The 24,506-nt window shown below is 44.2% G+C and overlaps 2 protein-coding genes across 10 annotated transcripts in view; both read left to right on the plus strand.

The window, feature by feature from the left end:
* The first annotated feature begins 3,417 nt into the window (after nt 1-3,417).
* Nucleotides 3,418-6,812, plus strand: TMEM52 (transmembrane protein 52). The gene is given in 5 exon segments (XM_005530412.3): nt 3,418-3,652; nt 4,427-4,471; nt 5,676-5,845; nt 6,204-6,510; nt 6,512-6,812. Coding segments are annotated over 4 exon segments (552 nt in total). The 5' UTR covers nt 3,418-3,652; nt 4,427-4,439; the 3' UTR covers nt 6,555-6,812.
* Nucleotides 6,813-23,355: 16,543 nt separating this feature from the next.
* Nucleotides 23,356-24,506, plus strand: part of GNB1 (G protein subunit beta 1) — a 34,336-nt gene continuing 33,185 nt past the window's right edge. For 5 of the 9 annotated variants that reach the window (XM_088066426.1, XM_014259188.2, XM_014259189.2 and 2 more), the window contains exon 1: nt 23,507-23,832. The gene's annotated coding sequence lies outside the window, so the exon portion shown is untranslated. Of the gene's footprint in view, nt 23,390-23,505; nt 23,833-24,506 lie in introns of those variants that run through there. The other 4 variants (XM_088066423.1, XM_088066429.1, XM_088066425.1 and 1 more) reach the window with 4 other exon arrangements.

Genomic DNA, 24,506 nt, shown 5'->3' on the forward strand with positions numbered 1-24,506 from the left:
TGAGAGGTGTGGCTTTAAAGCCCGGGAAATGTGAATTCCATTCCACTGCCTCAGGGAATGGACCCTGTGAGCACAGGAAGAATTGCTCCGCCCTGTACCCCTCGTGAGGTGGCAGCCCAGGGTGTTTTGATTGGGTTTGAGGCCCTGAGGTTTCTCCCTTGCTCTGTCTCTATTAGCCCCCGACCTTAAACTCCACCCTGGTTCTGTCCCACAAAACCCATCACCCTGCCTCTGTTCAGGGCTCTCTGTCTCTGGATCTAAGCTGAGTTTGCTCCTGTGCTGAATAAATGGTTTCCTGAGCAGAAGCCCGTCTCGCTGGGGTCTCATGTTAGTCACTGGTAACTGTAGCATCCCTGGACATGATCCTGCAGCTGTGGAATGCAGCAGGTGAGTAAACATCACTACGTCAGCTAAAACTACTGCACACAGCACTGCTCACTCAACAGTGACTTCATGGTAGGGGAGTTGTCACTAAGCAAGGAAGGGCACAGCATGTGGGAGTGAAGGAACTCTTTTAGACACTGAATTTGTGGGCATCCATTGTACGAGGATCCTTCAGATTTTACTCCTGGAAACCAAAAAGTGATGTCTGACAACAAATCAGTCTCCAGACTCTGGTTATGATAATCATACAGAATGCTGAAAATAAGTGTAACATTATCTACCAGGAAACAACACCCCTGTCTTAGGGATCTTCCACTTCACAGAGGTCGTATACTGAGAAGAAGCATCCAGATGATGAAAATAAGTAAAAAAATGAATGGATGATGTAAAGGCAATGACATTGGTGCTCTCACAGGGTTAGGCTGGGCAAGGGACAGCTGCCACCAACCAGCAGAAGGCACCACTGGTACCCAGCGGCTCAAGGTGAGCGGAGGTGCCACCCACTGTACCTGCATTCCCAGGAACGGAGAACTTGGATCAGTATTTTCAGAGGATTGAAGTAAACGTATTGTTCTGGGTTTCTCTGGTGGAAGTCTTCATGTTTAAAACTCAGTATGTGCTTGTTCTCTTGGGGGAGGGTTGGACCAGGATAACAGGAGCAGGTGGTTATTTCTGGAGGACTGAAAATAAAATAAACTGTCCCTGTAAATCTCCAGCTGATGTTCTTATGGAAAAAGTAAATGTTCTTAAGGAAAAAGTTCTTATGGGAAAAGTAAAGCTCTTATGGAAATCTGAACAGGTTGTAGTTCCTTTCATAAGAGAAAAGCCTGGGATTTTAGGTCCTCGAAAGTGATCGTATTTGACTTCCTGGGGGCACAATGGCTGCTCAGGCAGGATTGGGTTTCCTTCTCTTGGATTGCTTTGTTCTTTGGGGACACAGAGTGTATCAGGCACTGAGAGACACAGGCTGCTGTGGAAGGTAAAACAAATTGTCTGATGTGGAAAAGCAGACCGGTTGGGAAAGTGTGCAGTCCACGCTGCTGCACCTGAGACACTGCTACAGTTTCAAAAGTAAAAGCACAGTTACTATGTCTGACAAATGTAACCTTGGATGTTCCACTGCCATTCCCTTGTGTCGCTCTCCCAGCTGTTCCTAATAGAGCGACACCCTTGAGAGTTACCACAATTAGAAATTGTCATGATGCAAACCTGCAATGATCAGAGATGCACACCTTCAGCTAACTGAAAATGTAGGAATTCTGTGAGGATGCTTCTACCTACACAATTCTCATGTACAATGTGTGTTATGTGCAACAGCTTCTTGATATTTCTACGAAGAACAAAAAATTGACTAGGACAACTGAAGATGGAAACAATTCCCTGGCAACTCAGACACACAGAGCTGATCCAGAAGTACTGGGTTTGAAGGCAATTCCTTGAGCACAGAGAGATGAGAGTGCTTGTGTGTTGTCCTGGCATGCATCAGTGTCAAGTCTCAGTACCCAGCAGAAGCTCATTACAGCTCCTGCAGGTTCATCTCTTGGAAAGGCACAAACCCAGTTCAGTTCTGTGTGTCCAGAGTGGGTTATCCACAGTCGTAACACTGGGCATTAAAATAGCCAGGTGACTAAACATGGAACCTAGTGCTTTTGTTTCCATATTACAGGATTTTAGTAGGAATGGAGCTGTTATTTTGAGGACAATATGGAAAATGTGACCTCAGAAATATTTCTTCATTGCCTACAAGTTGAAGTTTTCTCAGCTCCTCCAGCTGCACTTGTGACCATTTTGCTTTCAAACTGAGTTTTGCAACTGTAAACATTCTTGGGTCCCTGAATACAAACTCGGTGCTTTCATATTTGGATCTAAAAGCAGACATGAATTTCATGGCACTGATGCAGTCCTGGTTTAATGGGCAATTAAACCACGCATGATCTTAACAACCCTTAAAAGCAAACCCAGCTCATTTGTAAAGCAGAAAGTGAGAGAGTAAGCACTAGTGTCATACACATTTGTCAATTCATGTTCTGCTTCTTCAGAAGTGACTTCAGCAATTGCTTCACACAGATGAGCACAGGTTTCCCCAGATGAGCAATGGCCCCGTGACCCTGAGCAGTGCTGGAGGAAAACACTGCAGTCACTTTGTCACATGCCATTGCTGAGCCTGGAAACACTGGTTTTCAGTTCTAGGAATCAAAAGTAGGGAATATCACCTGGTGCTCCCCATGGAGCGGCTGCCCCTGAGATTGTGCTAGGCTGGCCCTGAGACCAGGTGCCACCAAAGCCACTCCATCACTGACCTCCTCAGCTGGACAGGGAGGAGAATACAACAAAAGGCTCATGGGTGGAGACAAGGAATTTCTACATTTGAAATGTTCGACACAGTTAAATAGCTCGGAGCACACCACCGATCTTAAAGAGCTGTCAATACCTTTTCAGTCGTGTTTCAAGTTAACAAGACTGTTTTTAGAAAGATAAATTATCTGCTCTTCTAAACTTTTGTTTCTGACTCATATATTTCATACCAGGTTTCTCATTTCTTTATTTCTCCTTCAAGTCCCTCTGACCCAGCAGAGGCTCACGGGGGTGCCCAGCAGCTGCACACCTGATGGGTTCTGTTCTGGTAAGAGCATCGCGCGCAGTCCGGAATCGCTCCAGGGAAATCTCTGCAAGTCGAGCTCTCTCCGCTGTATTCCCTCCCTGCGGCCCCGCCGTGGCAGGGGCAGGGACGGGCAGGGGCTGGGGGAGGGGCTGAGGCACGGGCTGAGGCACGGGCTGGGGCTGGAACAGGGGCTGGGGCTGGGATGGGCAGGGGCTGGGGCAGGGGCATTGGCTGGGAGAGGGGCACTCCGGAGGCAGCCGGGCAGCTGTGCCCTGCCCGGACCACACCACTCCCGCGGGCGGGGGGAGGGACTGGGGCCGCGGGGCCCGGGCGGGGCGGTCCTACCAGTCCGGCCGTGCTCTGCCCCGCAGAGGCTCTGCCCCCTTCCGGGATGGTGCAGGTTATTTATTGCGCTGCCCAGCACGGGCTGTCCCCAGGGCTCGGTGTCCCCTTTCAGCGCCGGCCGCGTGTCCTTGAAGCGGCGGCGGTGGCTCCCCGTGGGGTCCGTGGCGCTCACGGCCGGTCGCCCGCACCCTGGAGCCTCCCGGGCACATGCAGCAGGGAGACGAGGTGCTTCTCCTTTGGCCACCTGCTGATCCAATCCCGCGTTTCCTCCTTTCCTAGGCATCGCTCTGTTCTGGGGAACAACTGTGAGAACTCTTCCCGGTGAGTAACCACTGCCTGTTCCCACACCTTTCCCACCGTGACCAAGTGATATCCCCACACCAGAACGGTGACTTGTTGATGGCCATCCCTTAAAACTTCTTTTTTGATCTCTAAGACAGTCAGCAACTTTTAAATTTCACTTGGATGCCCATGCTCTGTGAACTGAGGTGAATGGTTCTCTCCCAAGAAGACTCCAAAGTGTCACTTCTGAGCAGTTTGCAGATGCTCTCCTGTGGTCAGAATCATTGCTATTCTACAGGAAATCCATTGCAGGAGGTTCAGTACACACAACCCTGCTATGGCAGCCATGCTCCTGAAATGTCACAGGAGCTGTTCTTCTCCTTTTTTACTGCACTTGAGCTGGAAAAATCCATTTCTGGCTGTATTTGAGCTATGGAAAAAGAACTTTAAAATATCTGGGGGACACGGGCAATTGTCTAGACCGGCATTTTTAGACATGCCTCTGGTATGAGGCACCTCATCTCAGTTATCTTTAAATAACGCTAATTTGGTTTTTTTGGGAATCCTGCATGAGTCATTCTGTCTCCCAAGCAAGAGTAGAGCACCACTCAATAAAAACATTTATTGATTCAGAAGCAACTTTTACAGTGAGATTATTTGCATGTTCTTATCTGGAGTAATGGTTTCAACCATGAGGAACAATCTAAAGTAGTTTTGCTTCATACTCTTACTGAGTGCTTTCCCTTCTCTACCCCAGGGAAGTGCATTCCCTGTCATACATGCGCTATTTAAATCATCTGCCTTCTTTCACAGATGCCCTCAGAACATGTCTGATTGGACAAGCCTGTGGTATGTCTGGTAGGTTGGCTTTTAATCTTCCTAACCCAGAACTATTTGCAAGTTTTTATGAGCAGTACTTGGAGAAAGCAATGGAAATGTTTCTCTCGGGTAAGATCAGGGAAGGGTTTCTCTGTTTTCTGAGAGCTGCCAGAGGAATGGACTGGACAGTGTAGATTGGGTGTCAGGTGGGGACCAGCATTCACCCAGGGCTGTGTCATCTTTCCCTTCTGAGTGCACTGGAGTTGAACTCAAGGGCTTGTTTGTTCTTCCTAAATAGCCAGAGCATTGCTGGCCATTGGCTCTTTGCACAGGGCAGCTTCTGCAGGGATTTGCTGGGATGTGGTCCTGCCTCATCCTCGGCTCACTCCCTTCTGCAGCACAGGGACTGTCACCCTCTGCAGAGCTGCCCCTCGGAGCTCCAGCAAGCACAGGCCTGAGCATGGCCTGCTGAAAGGGGGAAACTGGGATAAGAGAGAGAGTATTCATAGCAGGATTCATCACCTACCTCACACGTGTTATAGCTGCCCTGACATTGTGTTCACAGTTTGCATTCTTTCCATATATTGACTTTGGTGATAGCACACAGAAGGAGTTGGTTACTTCTACCTCCTTCAATCTGGAGCAATTTTGGTTGATACACAGAACTGTTTAAAAAGACACAGGTAACTGTAAAATAGATTGAGAGGGCTTGAGAAACTGAGGGGTGGGAAGGTGTAGTTTCAGCAGAGAGGAAAACCTGACACACAGGTATATCTGTCTAGGTACATTTTAAATTGTTAAATTATAAACTGCCTTAAGCAATAGGTAGAGATAGAATTGAGTTTTCAAAGCCTAAATATAATTTAATATAATATAATGTCCATGCTAATTTATAAAGAGAAGCCTTAGACTTGTGGAAGTTCCTGCTTGCATTTCCCTCCAAGTACAAATCCTCTCTTGCTGTGGAAAGCAGAGCCATTCTCCCTGCACTGATGGTGAATATAATCCAAAATAGTGAAATGTTACAGCACCTGTGAACCAGAATGGGTTGTGCTGATATGCCGTAGTTCTTCAGCTTGTGATTGTTTGTGATCCAACTTTCTAATCCAGGATCCAGCACCCATTCAGAACTAAATAAAGGAGGCTGGGCCTGTCTTCCAACCATTTGGAGTGAAATTATATTCTGGTTTAGAAGAAGTAAAACATAAGCAATGGAATGATGGTGTTTTCCCCCCTCTTTCAGGTTGATCTTGCTGACAGTGTTCCTGCTCCTGCTCTGTGGGGTCTCAGTGAGCTGCATCAAATTCTGCTGCCGGAAGAAGAGGCTTCCAGTGGAGACCTTCCCTCGGCACCCTTGTGACTTGACAGTGATTGGCCTTGACAGTGACAGCACTGCCCACAGCACAGTGACCTGTGAGTGTCCTGGGAATCGCCTGAGGAGCATTGCTCCTCAGCCTGTGCCTGGAGTTGTGTCCAGTCCCTGCAGGAATGGGAATTCCCAGTGAGCTCCTGGAACAACTTCCAGCTCCACAGGGTGGGCACGAGAGGTGAAGGGAGGGATCAGGGTGACAGTGGGTGACAGTGAGTGACACTGAAGACCAGGATTGATTCTACTGATTCTATATGGACAGCTTTACTATACAGTGTTTTTTTTCTGAAAACACAAAAGTCTGTAATTTCCTGGGGAAAAAAAAAAAGCAGGATTAGCCCTTTATATATCAGTGTCCCATACAGGTGTTTAATTTTTATTTTTATTTCTTTTTCTTCACAGCATATAGCTCATGGCAGTACCCTCCAAGTGTCCAGATTCCCTCGGTATTTGTGGATATGGAAAAGAACACTGTGTCCCCTCCAGCTTACAGCCTCTATGCTATGGACCTGCCACCTTCCTATGATGAAGCTGTTCAAATGGGAAAGCAAGTGGCATGGACAAACCAGAAACTTAATGACATCCCTGAACAGGTGACACCAGGTGGGCTGAATCTCAGCCAGTCCCCACCTGACACAATCAATAGAGATCCAGCAACACAGACAAAGTCAGAAGATTCAGAAGATGCCAGAAAAGAACAGCCACAAGTCTGACTCAGTTCAGACAGGGAGTAAAGTAAGGGAAGGACAGTAAGAGTTAAAGAAGATGTGAAGAGTTTGGGTTTATTAGTAGGTTATGATAGAAAGATGTTTCTTTTCATGCCCTTGTAATATTTGTCAGAAGAAATGTTTTCTGTAACTGCTGTAATCCCCTGGTAAAGCTTCTTCATGGATATGAAATGAGGTAAAAGAGCAGCAGTTTAAAAATGCCTGTAAAAGTGGGATGTGAATGTATGTTCATCTGATAAAAAAAATTGTTCCTTGTGTCCAGCAATAAAAAAGGTCAGGAGAATTTTGCCACCTTGGGAATACACACTCAGAACAGTACAAACAGGAAGTTGTTGTTCTAGAACAGAAGTTTCCCAAGCTGGAATTGAAGGGGGAATCCCAGCAAGTGACACTGAATAGCCTCTGTAGTTTCTCTTCTTTTGAGAACATCAACTGCCCAGGAAACTGCTGAGGACAAAGTGATGCACAATAGTTCATGTTCCTCAAGGAGCAGAAAGATGCCAGGACAGGAGAGTGTGGAGGGAGTTGCTTTTTCACAGGGAGTGAGACAGATGTGACACGACACTTATGTGGTGGTAGTGGTGGTCATGAGACCCCAAGGGATTGTTTTTGAGGTTCTGTAAATCTTTCCATTTCTATTTCCAAGATATGTTGCCTTGTGGGTGGGTTCCCTTTGCTATTTATTTTTATCAGATAAAGTACACATTAATTCCAAAGAGACACTTGCACACATGGTTAGGTACTACTGATGTGTTTCAAATATTCATCAAATATTTCAAAGATATTTTGCTATCTGCTTAGGTGTCAGGGTCTAAGACAGCACAGGGAAGAAAAATCATGGGTTCCTGACAGCTTTTACCAGTTCAGAACATGGACAAGCTCAGGAATGAGCAGGGTGACACAAAACATGCTTGTGCTGAGCCATCCAGAGTAAGTTAGAGATACAAATACCACAGTACATGCTGGGAAAAAGTTCAAAGAAATTACTCTTAGGGATGGTTCTTTGTGCAGTACTGATAGAGGGATAACTGCTGAGCATTATTTTAGAGCTGGGAACTTGGAGCTGATTACAGCAGTCGCAGCCCAGACAAAAATATGGGCTCCAGAGGCAGGGTTTTTAATGCCAGCTCTTTCCCTTGCCCCTCCATATTCCAAATAGTCCAAATTTTGTCCACTCCTGAGCAGTGATTTTCTTTGAATCCACTTCAGCAAGGTGCTAATCTGGCTGCTTTAAGAACATGAGCAATTGACAGGGTGGCTCAGTGCTCTGGGTAAGAGCAGCAAGTAAAGCCTGAGAGCCCAGTGAATAAAGCATAAATTTAGGTGTCTGTCATTAACAGGCAGTAGAAGTGGTGGGCACAAAAGCCTGCACAGCTTTTAGAAGACTGTTATTCTCTGACAACCATTACTGCAAGAACTGCCCTGGGAATGAGCACTAATGATTGAAAAATGAAGATCTCTGCCAGACACAGGCCCAAGATGCTGCTGCAGAGTCGTGTGTGAGCTGTCCATGAGTCTGACTCCCCAGGAGAGGGTCGCTTCTATATTTAACTTGCATGTAACGTACTATGAGGGTTGACTGGTATAACAAATCTGCTTCTCTTGTTTCCTCTCTGTCATCCTTCATTATAATTCTCCTGTTTTATTCTTTCCTCTGCTTTCTTTATCTGTGTCAAGATGGAAGATGGGCATAAACCAGGGTAACTATTTGGATGTCTCTGGCTGGAAGGGCAATATATGCCTCCTCCTGGATGTCTCCAAGTCATAAATACAGTAAACGTATTTTTATTTATTGAACTTTTCCACAGTACTCAGAAAGAAGCCTCTGCCCTTCCAAAGAAGGAATTTGTGTTGGAGGGAAATGGTTGAGCACTCACTGACAAATAGAGATGGGAATTCAAAGCCAGGCGAATGAAAGAATTGTGACTGACACAAGAGGGCAGCCCCTCACTTCTCGCTGTGTGCAAAGGATCATCATCGGCACCGGCGGGGAAGGGATCGAGCTGGCTGCAGGAGCACGGGGAGCCATCGCACCGTTCCAATTCCCTGCCCTCTGTGCCTCGGCAGCGCCTGGCACGGGACCTGCCAAACTGACAGGTCTGTTCTGTTTGCTCACAGGAGATGCAAAAGCCCAAGAAAACCCCAAATGCCTGTGCATACTAGGAATAAGGGCATAATCTGCTCTTTCCTTTCTAGCACCTAAGGAAAAGTCTTGTGTTTGCCCAGGCCTTGTAACGTAGTTCATGAATTCAGAAATTGTTAACAGCAACTCAGCCCCAATCAGCCCTCAGAACAGACTTCCCCCTGCACACCAAAACCAGCTCAGCTTTCAGTGTAACCTTCACAGTTAGGAAATTATTAAGGTCTTTCTTGTGACTGGCCTTCTCCAGAGCCTGCTAAGGGCGACCCCCATGCTGGAGTTCTTGCAATGGAGGGTTGAAGAGATCCCTCATCTCTACACAGCTCCTGGTTCATGGAACAGTTAGAACTTCACATTTTTGAAACCTACAGTTCTCTATCGCTTTGCTTGAAATTGGCCAGTGGATTCAGAAGTTATTAGTTGGGTATGCAGAGTGGAAGGAGGGGAAGCAGGGCATGGATTTAGAGTTTGTGATTCCAAAGCCTTGCTCCCAGAAGAAACCAGGTTTAAAAAGAAGACCAGGGGGGAGATTATAGGTTTGACCTGATGCAGGATCTAAGAATTCTGATTTGTCAGTCTGGTGGTTTTCACCATCGCTAGGTCTATTCAAGTCTGATTATATACACACAAGCTTTGTGACATCTCTAAGGGAAAAGCCCCTCTCTGTAATTACCCAAAGTGCATTTTTAATTGTGATTTATATTTGGTCCTCAGTTTGGCACTGTTCAGCATGCAATTTTTCTTCTCTCATTTGTTCAAAATGATCATTTTGTCAGTTATTTTCTTCTGTTCTTTGCTGGCTGTCTGAAAGAGTCTGTGCTGGGGAGATGGACTGCTGAGGTTGGAGCCTCCATCACTTTCTCTCCTCTCACACACATGCACTCAGCATGAGGACTTGTGCTCAGAAAGAAAACACAGCCGTGGAAGTAAATTTCCTGAAAAATTAATGGGCTTTATAACCCAGAGCAAATTATACCTTGGCTCTGTCATGAAATTCAGGCTGCAAATCCCCTTATAGCCAAGCTTGTTAACAATATAAGTAGAGTGGTACCTCTAGAATGGCTTTGATAATTGATGCATTATAATCTTTGGAGAGTATTTAGTGGCAAACCTGCAGCATCCAGACTGAGGCATCAGTGGGGTCTGGATACAGGAAAAATGAGAAAAGTAATTTCTTTGTCTGCCTCACAGTTGCCTTTGTCTGCCTCACTAGCCTAAATAGCTCAGGTTTGGCTGCTTTGTTTTCTAACTGCATTTTTTCTTTATCAGCTGCAGTTTTTGAGGGAAAAAGATCACTGCTGCTGCTGGTATGGATGAGTGGGACACTTGGACACGTGCAAAACCTGCTCATTTATGGAAGAAAATGTCTCTGCCTCAACCACTCTTCATACTCTTGGCTGTCTCCTGGTTCTGATCCTAATCCTCTTTACCTGTTAGAACTCTTTTTGCTTAGGGAGACACTGACTAATTTTGGTGCAAGTAGCAAAGGTTCTTTCCTTCACCCACAGTTAAAATTCAAACTGCAAGAGAAGCCTTGGAATCCTTTTCAGAGCAGACAATGAAAACAAAGTATCATGGGGGAATTGTGCTCTAAAAACTGGAGAAGACAATAAATGTTTTATGAAATTCTACATCCTAAGGTCAAACACAATGCACAAATAAGGCTTAGGTGCAGACCCACACTGCTGGGAAAACATTTTGTTCCGGTCAGTTAAAATTTAGAATATAAATGCCAGAGCTGCTCTCTTTATTTTACTGGAAGGAAAAAGAGGCCTGTAGAAAAGAATGCAGACTTTCAAAGATATTTCATTTCTTTTGTTAAAATAACAAAGTTCACCTTGGGCACTTGGAGAAAGGAGAAAATAAATTTCTATTTCAAACCTAGAAATAAATCTGCAAACCTGAATCTTCATTAAAAATCTTCATTTTTACTAAGTTTTTTACCCTGCTTTCCCAAGTAGCTCAAAAAGGAAACAAAGGAGAAGAGCCTGATGTCGAGCTCTTATTTGTGCATTTTTTATTCTCTCTTTCCATGATAGGAGTTTATGGCATAAACTACTTCCTTCCACAAATGACGAAGTGAAGTCCCGAAGTCCAAGTACTGAGCTGGGAAACCCAGCTTGGCGACTTTTCTGCCACAGACTTCCCACATGACACTGGTCTGTAGAACAGGGGCTGTAGCACTGCCTTTTCTTGCATAGAGTTTGGAGGATGAACACACTGAGCGTGGGTTGTGCTGTCACATTGAAATACAGGTACAGTCAGAGCATGATGAACTTCGTGTGAGACGTGAAGTGCAGGAAGAAACCTCCCCACTCCTTCCCCCTCTTAAGGGGCGAATCGGGAGAAGAAACTTGGGCAAAGTGTAAGATTTAGAAACGGCCCCTGGACTTCAGGTGCCTCATCACAACATTCCTAACTAGGGGAAGATGCTGAAAGAAATAGGCAAGGCTTGTTCAGCTCCATGGGGCTGGAAATGTTTCTTTCCCCAAAAACCCTGCCAGGCAGCTGTCAGAGAAGCCTGGACCGCTGTGCTGAAGGTGGGAGAAGCTGCCCGGCCCCCACATAAGGTCACTCCAGATGGGCTTAGGAAATAGAACTGTGATTAGCCGGCAAAGCAGACAGCCATAAAAATAAACACCCCGTGTGTGTTTGGAGAGCGTTTCTTCCGCCCTTGGCTGAGCTGCCTGCTCCCAGCAGATGGGGGAAGTGAGCCGGAGCGGCCCCGGTGAAGGTCAGCTGGGCTGAATGAAAGGCCAACACACTCAGCGGCAATTACATTTAGTGCGATTATTTGGGGGGAAAAAACCGTGGTATGCTTTTATTCTTCACATATTTCGCATATAGAAACACTTTTCCCTCTTGATAAAAGGCCCACAGTACCTGCTATAAAATACTGAAATTCAAATGACTTGGGCCATCTGGGAAATAAAAAAGTGTATGTTCGGTTATTTTCCACTGTAATAATGAGAAAAAAATCGGTGATAATGAGTAAGGTTATCCCTCAATCAAGAAATATCCTGGAGTGTGACAGACTCAAGCTCTACCACAGATATCATTGGGAATCTAAATGAGTTTCAAAATCTCTGCCACTATTTTCCACTGGTAAACAGTTCTAGGATCCAGAGGTTGGAAGGGACCTTTACACATCTCCTGCTGCTCACTAGGGTCAGCCAGAGCAGCTTGCCTCCCCTACAGTAGCTCTGAATTCTCCAGGGATGCAGATCTCACTGCCCATCTGGGCAACCTGTTCTACTGTCTGACCCCTCTTACAGTGAAAATAGCTTTTTGGAATGTTGAAGTGGAATTGTATTTGGGATTGTTCCTACTGCTTCTTACTGTGTAATCTGGTGCCCAGTGAAAAAAGTCTGCCTCTGTCTTCTTTATACTTTCCCCCCAGGTATTTATACACATTTATACACATTTATTAGATTCCCCCTGTACCACCTCATCCAGGGGCCAAAGACTCCCAGCTTGCTCATCCTTCCCTCACACGTCAGATGCTTCAATGCCTTAATCATCCAGATATTTAACTCCATCTTTTCCCTGAACTGCAGTGTGCTATTTACTGGATTTCTCCTGCCTGTGGAATGAAGAGCTGCAGAAAGCAGAGTGTGAAGCCCCCATGGATGCCTGTCCCTGTACCTCTGCCCTGGCTGGCAGCGGTGCTACCTGGGCACAGGGTGATTGCAGGGCTGGCACTGCTATAGCATTATCTCCCACAGCCAGGGAGCACCACAAGCATGTGACAGCTGCCACCTCAGTGTGGCCACTGTGGCATGGCCCCACGGGAAGGGGAGTGCCAAGGTGAAATCAGAGGAAGATAAATCTCCCCTCTCTCCTCCGTTCTACACGAACTGTTTAACCAGAATTGGATAAACTGCTGGAAAGCAGGAAAACTAAATTCAACCTTCCTCATGCTTTGCACGGGGCTTTGGGGTGGAAGGTGCTACAGAAATACCCCTCCTTGGGAGACCATGCTTTAGAAGCAGAGGAAATTGCCTGGATTAAAAAAAGAGCACAAGGAACAATGTTTTTCCAGGCCAGAGAAGGGAGCTTTCCCTTTCTCTAGTTTATTTTGTCACCATTGTCACCAACAAGAAAACCATATTTCATCAGAGCTTGCTCCTCCAGGTTTCAATCAAAATGGTTATTGATGTAAAATCTTAAGTGAACTAGCTAGAGATACTGCAAACCCATTGCTCAGTGCTATGCCAGAATAACAGTAATGAAATTCTCATTGATTCCTACCTCTTGATTTCTTAACACATCCCACTATTTTACGTACAAAGCCTATACCCCAGAATCTCCGGGCTTTAATCAATGTGCAAGATTCCAGGTAACACACGTTACTGTAATTAGCACAACAAAATCAGGATAAGGATAATTTGAGCATCTATGGAATTAGTTTGGTGACTTCTTCATCCATTTATAATTATAAATCATAAAAGTACAAGTGTGTACACATGTCTAATCCACTGATGGCTGTCACATACAGCCCTTTTTCCTCCCATTTTTGTGATCAGGCCTGCTCCTTTCAGGCTCCTTGGTCCCTCTTCCCTTTTGTAACTCTGTGCAGCCACTTACCCGTGAACCTGTGGTTAATCCTGATGCCCACACTGGCTTATTTGAGTCTGAAACAACATTCGGAAAAATTAAACTAAAGGGAGCTTCTCATCCATCTGGGGATGGGGTGGGGGATGGAAGAGGCAACTGCTATGTCCAAAAATCAGTCAGATTGTTCTTTATGACATGAGCCCCAAAACACAGGTGTTGATGTAGAGGGGTCTTTCTTCAAATCTGCATGTCTGAGTTCTAGTGATTCGCATCTAAAGCTGTGGCTGCATTGCCTTGAATTCAGGGAAGGCTCCAGTATAAAATCTCTGGCACAGGAAGTTCATCTTCCTCTCCAGAATTCCTTCCTCCATCTCATATATATATGCAGAACAGCAGGGAACTTACTTTGGCCTTGCCAGTGCAATTGAAAACTCTCAGGATTGCAGAGCAGTGTGAGTTTATGGCCATCACCTTCAGTTCAAGTGTTCAAGTGAGGCAGCACAGACCAGTGGTTCTTGGTGACAACACCTAATCCCAAAATATCCTCAAGTGCTGAGCTGTGTTTGGTACCTGCACGTGAAGCTGCGCCCAGTTCCTCAGCAAACATGATCAACAAGGGTGACATTCTTAGTGACATTCAAACCATTTCCACAGTCAAACTTACTGATGACAGTGAGCATCAAAGGAAGAGAATTTGACCATCATGTAACTTTGCTACAATTACAAAGTAAGAAAAACTGTGCAAAAGCAGGATTGGACCCAGTCAATGCCTAAACTATCACTAATTTTAACAGGTTAATTTCACTTTCTAGATTTTTCTCTAGGCTTTGGTGTCCTTTAAAAACAGCCTGCTAGACTTCAGGCCAAGGCTGAGGCAGTTCAATTGTCCAGTTTGAGCCTCAAACTAAAACAGGAAAAATGTGAACAGCATTACAACTGGAACTTGATGTGAAGTTTTCTGGGAGAATGGCAATGTCTGAGCATGGCACAACATTAGAGACCTCTGAGCTATGTCTTTATGAGTACGATCTGTGTGGATCTGTGTGCAGAGATCCTCACCAGCATCCCAGAAACAAAATGCTGTGGACTGGGGCACTCACCAGGGCTAAACTGAAGTACAGCAAGGCACTGATGCAGCTCATGATGCTTCCAGTTCTGGAAACTGCCTGTGCGGCTCTCTGGGATGTGTGGCTGCCAGTGCACAGTGCATGTATTCCCTACAGGAATTCTCTCCAGGTCTAACAAAGCCAGCAGGCTGTGCTTGCAGAGTGTGACTAAGCTCCACCAGGCAGAGGTTATTCCAGCCCCTCTCCTGAATAGAACGTGCTATACTGGGGAAGGAACAGAAGCAGCACCTGCTCCAGTAATTTTCACAGCGCAGCTGGAGGAGCTACCCAGAGTGCAGTGAGAGAGGACAGCACCTGCATGGCTCAGCCCCTTCAGGACAGCCCCAGCACGGACTGTTATAGGCAGTAGGACTGGGAACAGAGGAGGCAGCTCTGCTACCCCCCTTCATTGAGTCTCTGTTCCCAAGACCCCCCTCCCCTCTCACTGCCAGACAGAAATACACAGACCTGGATTTAGCTGTAGCATAGGCTCAGCCAGCACAGAAATAACTTCAGGCAGCCCATGCAGACAGAGTGGAACACTGCCCTTGGCTCCTCTCTGCCAGCCTTCCCAGGAGACACGTGTTCCCAAACGCCCAGCCTCCCGTCGGGCTGGAAAAATGCCACGATTGGAAAGCACAGACAGGGGAGTCACCTCAGTGTCATTGCAGTGGGTTGGTCTGGGCAGCACGAAGGGCTTAAAATCCACCAGTCACCTGCTACTTCATAGAAGAAAATAGAAAAAGAGTCATTAGTTTTAGTCACATCCAGATGCTCAAAGTGAGAGATTAATAAATAATAAATAGGAGTAGCATCAATTACAAATGCCAAAGGGGGATGATGTCTCTGGATGCATTTCTGCTGACTGGTGCATATTAGGAAACCACAGAGTGCTTTTAGCTTTGACTCCAACATTAATTTTGGCAGCGGAAAGAGGTTTTATTAAAAGTACTGACAATGTCATTCATCTTTATTCGTATTACATTTGTTACAAGGATTTAAACCCCAATATGGAACTATGGGGAGATGAAAAATTTGAAATTGACTCATCTGATCATAAAAATAAATGAAACTCTAAACATGTTTTAAATAGTAAGAAGTACATTTGGGTATTATGTATTATATTCTCATACTGGAAGGTGGTACTTATATGAACTGTTTTTCAACGTTTGTTTTTTCTCTAAGGTATTTGTTTTGAACCCCTTACAAACTAAATTATTTGTAGATATGCTATGATGGTAGCCCATAATCCATAGGGGAAAAATAAATAAAAGGTGGAAATTCGAAGAATTGAAACCATTCAATTATTATTTTAAATATTAAATTCAAAGGAAACAAAACTATTCTTTGAAATACTAGCCAGTAATCTAAGAGGTTCAAAATCCCACCATATGTCCATTTACTCAAAATTGTCTTTTTTTCTGTTTTAGTTAAGTGCTGAATAGTACATAGATAATGCTAGATCTTTTCTAGGATGTTCCCAAGCTGAAGTTAGTGGGGAATTTAAGTTACTTGCAGTCTGGGACCCCTAACCTGAAATCCAGATTTTTCTGCTGCAAATGCAAAATTTGCAAAATGAAAAAAAATATTTCTGATTCAAATCCCTACTGGCACCACTGTGGCAGAAATCACAAAAGCGCAATGGCCTTTCTGTTTTATGGCATTGACATAACACCACCAGAAATGGAAGAGCACAACTCCACCCCAACACACATTGGCAACACTGCGGCTCTGGTGCTTAGCTTTTGGAGGTGACAAATGAGCACTTCATGTTGTTCCTGGTGTAATATAAAAGCTGTTTTCCAGCTGTGACTGTTCTTGAGTAAAAATGCCTTTAATCAAGCATCACATCTCAACACACAATAATCACCTACAAGTACATTTTATTCTCAGTTCTGAAACTGGATTGTTCAGTGAGTGAAAAGTTAAAGATTTTTAAAGGACACTGGGTTTTTATGGGTTTTCTTCCTCGTTTTGTGTTTGTTCATGATAATGTTATCGTTGGGGAAAGGGGGGGAGTTTATGTTACTTTGAGTATCTATTTTTTAATGTATTTCTTGACTCTTTGGAACTTCTTAATCCAAACTTGTTTGTGTTTTAAGGTTTATAAAAATATTTGCCATCAAAATTATTTCTTCAGTAAATATTTTGGCTTGACTAAGCAAAAATATACATGTAGAGGGGCTTATTTTTTTTCCACTATATGTAATTGTCTTTGTATAAAAACTAAATTTCACATGCTGTTTATTTACTAAAACATTCATTCAGCCTCTGAAAATCTGACTGTGTTGGCTGTTTGTACTTTGTCAGTTCCCTTGAGCAGTGGCTTGAGAGATGCTACACTTTACATAAGTTTTGCTTTGCTGCTTGAAAACATGAATTTTATAAGCATATTCTTTGTAATGGGTCCTCCCAAGGAAGGGTTTCACAGAATTGCTGACAAATGGTTTGAGATTTGGGATATTTACTGTAAGAGATCCCAGAGGTCACAAGAAAGTTCTCTTTTTTGTAAATTTAGAATCCAGCCCAGCCCTGCACTTGAAGGACATGAATTTCAGAGATAGCACAGTAGAGCTTGGCTGCAAGTTCTTTCATTCTGAGCAGCAACTGAACTGTGTTTTGCTTGGTCCCAGTATATTTTCCCAAATAAATACTTATTTTTGGAGTATGGGATGTAACCATCACTGAACCTACTCATTTCATTACCTACTGCAATTCAATTAATGTGTCCTGAACTTTCCAAGCATACCTTGTCCCTCTTCTCTGTGGCAATCAGGGTTTGTTTCACTTCACAAGGATTGTCCAAGGACCGTGGTACAAGTCCCCTGACCATGAATATTTTTGTTTTGTAACTGAATTTTTGTTTTCTGAATTCTGGAATCAGCAGCAGCAGCACTGAAGCTCTCCTTCGGCTGCAGGTCAGGCTCTTTGAGAGAATTGTTTGGTGGCAGCTTCCCCTAGGATACACACCTGTGCCCACTTTCCCAGACTGCTCTGTCAAAGATGGAAGAATGGGAAGGAAGCTCCATGGGAATCTGACACACAGCAAGGTGAGCAAATTCTTTCTTGTCTTTGAAGGTATTTCAAACTTCACCACAGGTCTAGTGTGTCTGACATCATGGAAAGTTTAGTAGCTAGGCTGAATTCTCTCTGTGGATTCTAAACTCCCGTCATCTCCTGGGTCCCAGTTGTTTTTCTGTTCATTGATCAACAAACCCCTAGAGGAAAGTCCCTTTAAATGGGGAAATATGAGGCTTTCAGTGGGGAAATATGAGGCTTTAAGCTTTCACTCAAACTCCTTGATCAGTATTCATGCAATCCAAATGTTATCTACTTAAAGGAAGACCTGCATACGTGCAATTGGTTGGGTGTGCTCATAGATGTGTGTAAACACACAGTGCAGAATCTGATTTCTAAGATGAGTATAACAATTCCTTCTGTTGCTATTATTTTCCAAGAGCAACAAAGGACTTTTAAAAGCCAAGCTACTGCTTGCAAGTTTAAAGGTACAGCAAAAATGTAAACTCACAATAAATACCTAAGTACAAAGGAAAGCCAGAATAATCTCCAGCACATGGAAAAGAGCTCTGATACAAAACTGATTGTAGGAAAAAAACACTCAAAGCTATTCTTCTGGCTCTCTCGTGATGGATTTGTATAAATAGAATGAAAAAGAGGAGAATTGGTGTTTGTTAAGTGCATAAGCATGCTCAGACCAACCTTGAGACACCTGTTTATGTTTCAAGGTTGGAAGATGAAATAACAGAAAAGTTCAGAACAGAGCTCTCCCAGCAGAGAAGTTTTGTGTTTTGTCAAACAAGTATCCACATAGATTACAAAATTCTGTATTTATGTCACACTGTAGAATTGTATCACAGTATAAAATCTGGTGTTGACTGTGAGGAACAGTAGATCTAGGTTCAAGCAACCCCAACATTCCATCTCCCTTCTTTCCCTAAAGTGCTGGGTGTTGGTGTCTAAATAATTTCACATCATTCTGCATCACCTTCCTATGTCTAAGACAACAGCATTGATATTTTTTGGCTTTGGAAAATGCTTCAAATTCTGCCAAACATAGGAACTAGGAATAAATTTATATTATTGTTGAAGTCAGAGATACCTGTGGCACTGAGTTTTTTAAAAGGGTCACAAAGGAATAGAAGCAAGATTTTTCCCTAGAAATGAAAGCACCTCCAACCATAATTTTTGAGAAAACAAAACTAGAATTTGTGAGAAAGAAGAACTAGAGATAATGCCTTTTTAAGGACATGGAGCCCAGTGTGTCCTGTTCCAATTCTGCCTCTGCTCAGGACGAAATATTCAAAGACAGTCATACAACAGACATGATGACAACATTCCCAGGAACACATCCAGGAAAGCTCTGGGCCTTCACTAAAACTCTGCTACTTCACTTACACAGCAATGGATTTTTCCAAAGGATTTTGAAGTGACTTCCAAAGTCTCTCAACAATTCTGAATCAACTGTCCTTGAAGCCATTTTACACATAAACCATCCTGATCCTCATCATAAGGAAGGAATTCAGGAACATCTTTCACGACTGTATTAGTTATAAACTCAGGTGTATGGACTTTCCTAACTGACACGAAGACTCTCAGAACCACTTCCCCTAGCATTAAAACCTTGTCAATCATATTCTCTGAAGACTAACACAGTTTTGCTAATTTTAAGCCATGTTCTCAGAAGTGTTTAAAATAACTCTTTTGTTCCATAATAATAGGGAAACTGAAAGAAACTGTGAGAATGCAGAATGTAACTAAGGAGACTGAGCTACTCCTACTTTTTGCTCTGCCTGGCCCCACTGAGGATTTCTACCCAGTTTGCTTTCACTTATTTATTTTCTCTAATGAATGATCTTGATATTCGGCTACCTGGGTCCTTCCTCAGAAGGCAGCAGTGATGATTGTCATCCAATTGTTAAAGAAATGGCATATAACAGCAGGTTGGAACTGCTCTGAATAAGGTTTTTAAAAATAAAACAATGGTAAAAAAAAAAAAAAAGAGTTCTGAATAGACTCAGGATTGAAGCACAGCTGAAGTTTAGACATTGTATAGGCTTCTTTTAATTTTGATGCAATGTCAGGAGAAATGAGAGTTCTGCTTTGCTTTAGGGACCAAATGGAGAACTTCAAAATCTTGTGAGTGTCTCCTTGGCTCTCTCCAGGGTTCACAGAATCAAAGGATACAAAGGCAGACAAAATGTTATGGGATGGGAAATGGCGTGATTCTGGAATATGAGGTGGAGTTTTGAGCTAGTCTATTAAAAATACATACCTGAGGTTAAAAAGAAAGGAGGCAAAACATAGTTATTACTTAAGCAGTATTCTTATACCATCTGAGGAGCTTTGCAATTTTGAGAAGTGCTGATTTTTCACTCTTTTGTAGAAAGTATAATTTATACCTGTTTGATAACAGTTATTGTTTCAGAGACCAGGAGCATCTTGATTTACCATAAGAATCATGCAGTATTTTCACTCAGGTAGCATGTAAATTTTGATTATAACAGTGGTATTTGTATGAAAAATTTAATTACTTTAAGAAGTGAAACTGCCCAAAGCTTCACCTAACTCAGGATGCTCCCTACAAAGGGGTTAATGTCAGCTGATTGAGAAAAAGGTGAAAGAAATTTTGCAATGAAGAATTGTGGAGCAACCTTTCTACAGAGAGGTTTTCTGTAGCTCTAACCCAGGACCAAAACTTTAACTTCAAAGTGGACTAACAAAATAACATTAAAATTGGGTTTATTAATTATCTATACCAGATCTTCAAGTATTCACAGGTATTTTCAGCTAAACTTTTAGCTACAAACAGTATTTTTGCAGTGTATAGAAACAGATGAACTTATATCTGGTAAGTCCACTTAATTCTGGTGACTTGTGCATTCATCCAGTGAACAGTACAAACTATGGCAGTTCATGGATCTCGTGAAAAATTAAGATTAAAAATTAAAAAGAAATTTAAAAAGATAAGAAAATGCCTATACAGCAGCTTCCAGCACAGGATTCTACAAGGACAGCAGAATAAACCACATTGTGGCACACAGCAATGTAGGATTCTTCTGACAGGTTTTAAAATGCAGCAAAACTTTGTCAAGTGAGATTTACAAACCAAACCAAAGCCCACCCACCCCACCTGGAACAACCTCCCCTCTGTAAACAACCATTCTCAATCCTCAGGATCCCTCCCCATAATAGCAGTGTAACTGTACATCAATCAAACTTCTCACTGAAGAATAATATATAATTAAGTCACTGCGTCAGAAACAGGAACTATTGCAACAGTTGTATTTTTACAAAAGAATAGGTGCGGTGAAAGCATTGGCTGTGTGTAAATGTGCCATAAATACTTCTGACTGATCCAGTTTCCTTACCCAAATTCCATGAATTTGAACACTTGGCAGAGCACAGACCTGTGGACACAAATTCCCTTTAGCTCTCATGAAACAGAGAATGCATAAAAATTAGAATGCAAGGAACAAAATAGAGATTCCTAGGAGAGGATAAGATCTGAATGTGTATTTTATTTAAAAAAAAACAAACCCAAACCATGTTTAGTTATTAGAATTGCACCACTGGTAAAATCATGTAAGAGAAATCTAAGGAGGAAAAGCAGGATCTGTATGATAAGAATGTGCAATGGGAAAAAAGCATGCATTGGTTTATAATGATATAATTATGTAATTTATTATATAATTAATTCACACTGCAACTGTTCTAGTCAAATAAAAAAACTCAATGCAGCTATTTTCTCAAAGAAGCAAAATGTGATTTTCTATTTGTTATCAATCTCAATTATTTTTTTCACTACAGATTTTTTCTGTATGATCCACTGCTAGCTGAAAATTTTCCACAAAACCTCACAAGATTGAGAATTTTCCTTTTAAAACAATGAATTTTCTTTATTTTTTTTTTTAAATCCTCTATGTTTAGTACCTTTTTTTTTGCCTAATGTATTAAGTGGTCATTCTTTTCCACATAAATGGTGTATTCCCAAAAGGATATTTTAATCTCTGCTAAGCCTAGAAGCAATCTTTAACTAAAAAATGAAAAATAATAATAAAAAAAATGCAACTTGCCTACTATAAATCTCACTTAAATTTAATGACTAAAATATTGTGTGTAACTGTTTTTGAAATCTGTAGGCAACTTTGCAAATACCTAATAAACTTGTGGTGTTTCTTAAGCACTTAGATTTAATCAGTATTTTCCAGATGGGGATGCTGGATGAATCTCTAGCCTCAAGAACACTGACATCCCCATGTGCATACAGTGTGATGAGATTTTAATAGGATAATTCCTGTCCACATTTCAGGGGTAGAACAGAAATTTCCTGATGGTTACTGGAAAGAATATTAGCAATTTGGGACAGTAATTCAAGAATAATTTATTCTAATTTCAGTAAATTCCTTATTTTGTTATTTGTAAATCTCAAGATGATGAATTAAAGCTTTAGTGCATCATAAAAGTTACTTAAAAACAAACACTTGATTATTATAAATCAAAGCCTTAACCACACCAGGATCTAGTAGTTTTTCATAACAGACAGCCGGAATAATAGCCAATCCACTTTCCTACAGTTTAGTTGGCAAACCTGCTCTTTCTTTTACTAATTAAAGGTAACCATACCTCCCTTCAGAAAGCGTTACAGAAGGGAACACTTCAGTTTAAATTCTAGGGAAGTGTTTGCAGAAAAAATATTTCCCTCTTTAACCTTTTGTGTTGTTGTTTTTTGTTGTTTTGTCTTTTGGTTATTTTATTACAATGTATTTGTGCTGGATAGGTTTTAATTGAAAATTGTCTATAACGCTGTGGGTTGTTTTACTATAAACCTACTTCGGATGCCAAGTAATCTCACAATTTAGCCGGGTATACACAAATACTGGGAAAACCCCCAGACTTAGACCTGTGATAGAAGGAAAGTGATGCAATACTGTATCTCTACTTACTTTTCAATATTAATTACGGTTTCAGTATATGAGTTCTAGTGGAAAATGATTCCATTTTGGTAATATCTCTCCTGCCTGGTTTATGTGAGGTCCCGTCTGCAAGACAGCAATTGCAATTTCTATGCTTACTATTTTTTTCCTCTACTTTCTCTTTCGTGCAAATGCTTCCAGAGCAGTCATGGATGCTGTGAGGAGAATATGAAAAGAATGCTCTGGAAACTTTGCCTGTCTGAGTACCTTTTTAAGTAAAGCTGGAAAAAAGAAGTTCTAAGCTACACAATTGCTACTTGTCAAGTTCCTGAGGGAAAGATCACAGAAGAATCACAGATTTGTTAGGGGTGGAAGGGCCCTCTGCGGATCACCCTGGCTAAAGTAGTCACCTGGAGCAGATGAAATAGGAATAGTGTGGAAATGAATTTGGGATGGCTCTAGAAAGGGAGACTCCATGCCTTCCTTGTGCAGCTGCTCCCTGCTACCCTCATGGAAAGCAGCTCTTCCTCATGTTGAGGCAGAACTCTTGGTTTAGTTTACAGTCATTGCACCTCGTCCTGTCGCTGGGCATCGTTGAGGAGTCTAGCACCATCCTCTGACACGCCTTGGGAAAAATTTTTATTCGTTAATGAAATCCCTCCTCAGTCTTCCCTTTCCAGACTAACCAGGCCCAGCTCCTAGATACAGAGGTATTTATTGATTGCAAGCCTCTTGTGAGCAGCATTTTAAGGCCTGTGGCCTCTTTCCTCGTCTGCAGCCCGGAGCGCTCCCATTTAACGTGGTGCGGAGGCTCTGCTTCTCCCAGCCCTGAGCTTAAACACCATTTGTCGGTTCAGTTTCATGTCTTTTTATTCCCATGCGGCTCTTTCAGACTTGTTTTCAGCCTGCAGGGCTGGCGGGACGGCCACCCGCCTTCGCCCTTTGTTCGCCGAGGGAAGAGGGCGGGAGGCGGCAAGCGCGCGGCCGTCGCCAGCGTAAGGGGGCGAAGGGCGTTGCCCGCGCGGGAACGCGCACCGCGAGGCACCCGGGAGCGCGCGCCGCCCTCCTTCCCTCCCTCCCGGCCGCGCTGGGCGGGTGCCCGGTGGAGGCGGCGGAGCCTCCGGTGAGGCTTGCGGGGGCGGGGGCTGTGCGGCGCCAGGGCGGGGCGGCGGACCCTCCGGTGAGGGTCGGCGGGGAGCGGCGGGGCGGACGGCTGGGGCGGGGTGGGAGCCGAGCCGGGGTTTCCCGGGCGGGCAGCACGGGCGGGGCGGAGGGAGGAAGGGAAGGAGGGAGGTTCACCGCGCCCAGGCTGTCGCTGCTCGATGGCTGCGGGGAGCTGAGCGGGCTGAGGAGGAGCCCAGACCCAACGATACCCCCTCCCCCGCGGATCCCTCCTTCCCGCTCGGCACTGCCGCCTTCCCCGGGACCCACCGGGCGCAGCGCGGGCGGCTCCCCTGCTCCTCCTCCTCCTCCGCCCCCCTTCCCTCCCCAGGCCGGCGGGACGCGGGCAGGACCGCGGGCGGCGGACGGACCGGCCCGGTTCATGAGCAGCGGCCGGGAGGGCAGGTAATCGTGTGAGGGGTGCGGGGAGGGCCGGGGTCCCTCAGAACGCGTTTCCCTCCCGCCGAGTCCTGGCCGGCCCCACCCCGGGGCCATCTTCCCTCGGCTCCCCCTCAGCCTCGCTCCTTCCCCTCCCCCGCGCTTCCTCCTCCTGCCGCACTTCTCTTTTCCCTCTCCTTTCCTCCCCTGTCCTCCCCTTCCGCCGCTGCACTGGGGGCCTCCCGGGCCGCCCCCTCCTCATCGCCTCCCTTCTCGGAGACCCTCGGTATGGCGGGGTTGGAAATAGCCCCCCCCCCCCCCACCCCCGCGCTTCCCACCTCCTGGGGCTCCAGCTTCCCCTAAAAAAGAAGTGTGTTTGTAGCTGGAGGAGGAGGGGAAAAAGGTGGGGGTGGGACTGATTCCCTCTCGGAGGCTTCCAGGCGAAAAGGGAGGAGACCTCGGATCTTGCGGGGTTCCATTTTTAATTATAATTATGCTGTAGTGGTCTTTGCTAGACGGTTTTGGGGTTTTGTCTTAAGCCACAAAAGGCGAGTATCCCGAGCGATCCAGCCGGCAGAGGGACTATTTTGAGAGAGATTCAAAGGAAAAAAAAAACAAAAACCCAAACCAGTAGTGTGGCTGCTGTAATGGTGGAAAACTGATTAAAGAGGAGCCGGGGGTGAGACAAACAGGGTAAGGCT

This window comes from Pseudopodoces humilis, chromosome 24 (genome assembly GCF_049639895.1).
Source record: "Pseudopodoces humilis isolate 2021_Gansu_Grassland_sample_001 chromosome 24, ASM4963989v1, whole genome shotgun sequence".
NCBI classification, from domain to species: Eukaryota; Metazoa; Chordata; class Aves; order Passeriformes; family Paridae; genus Pseudopodoces; species Pseudopodoces humilis.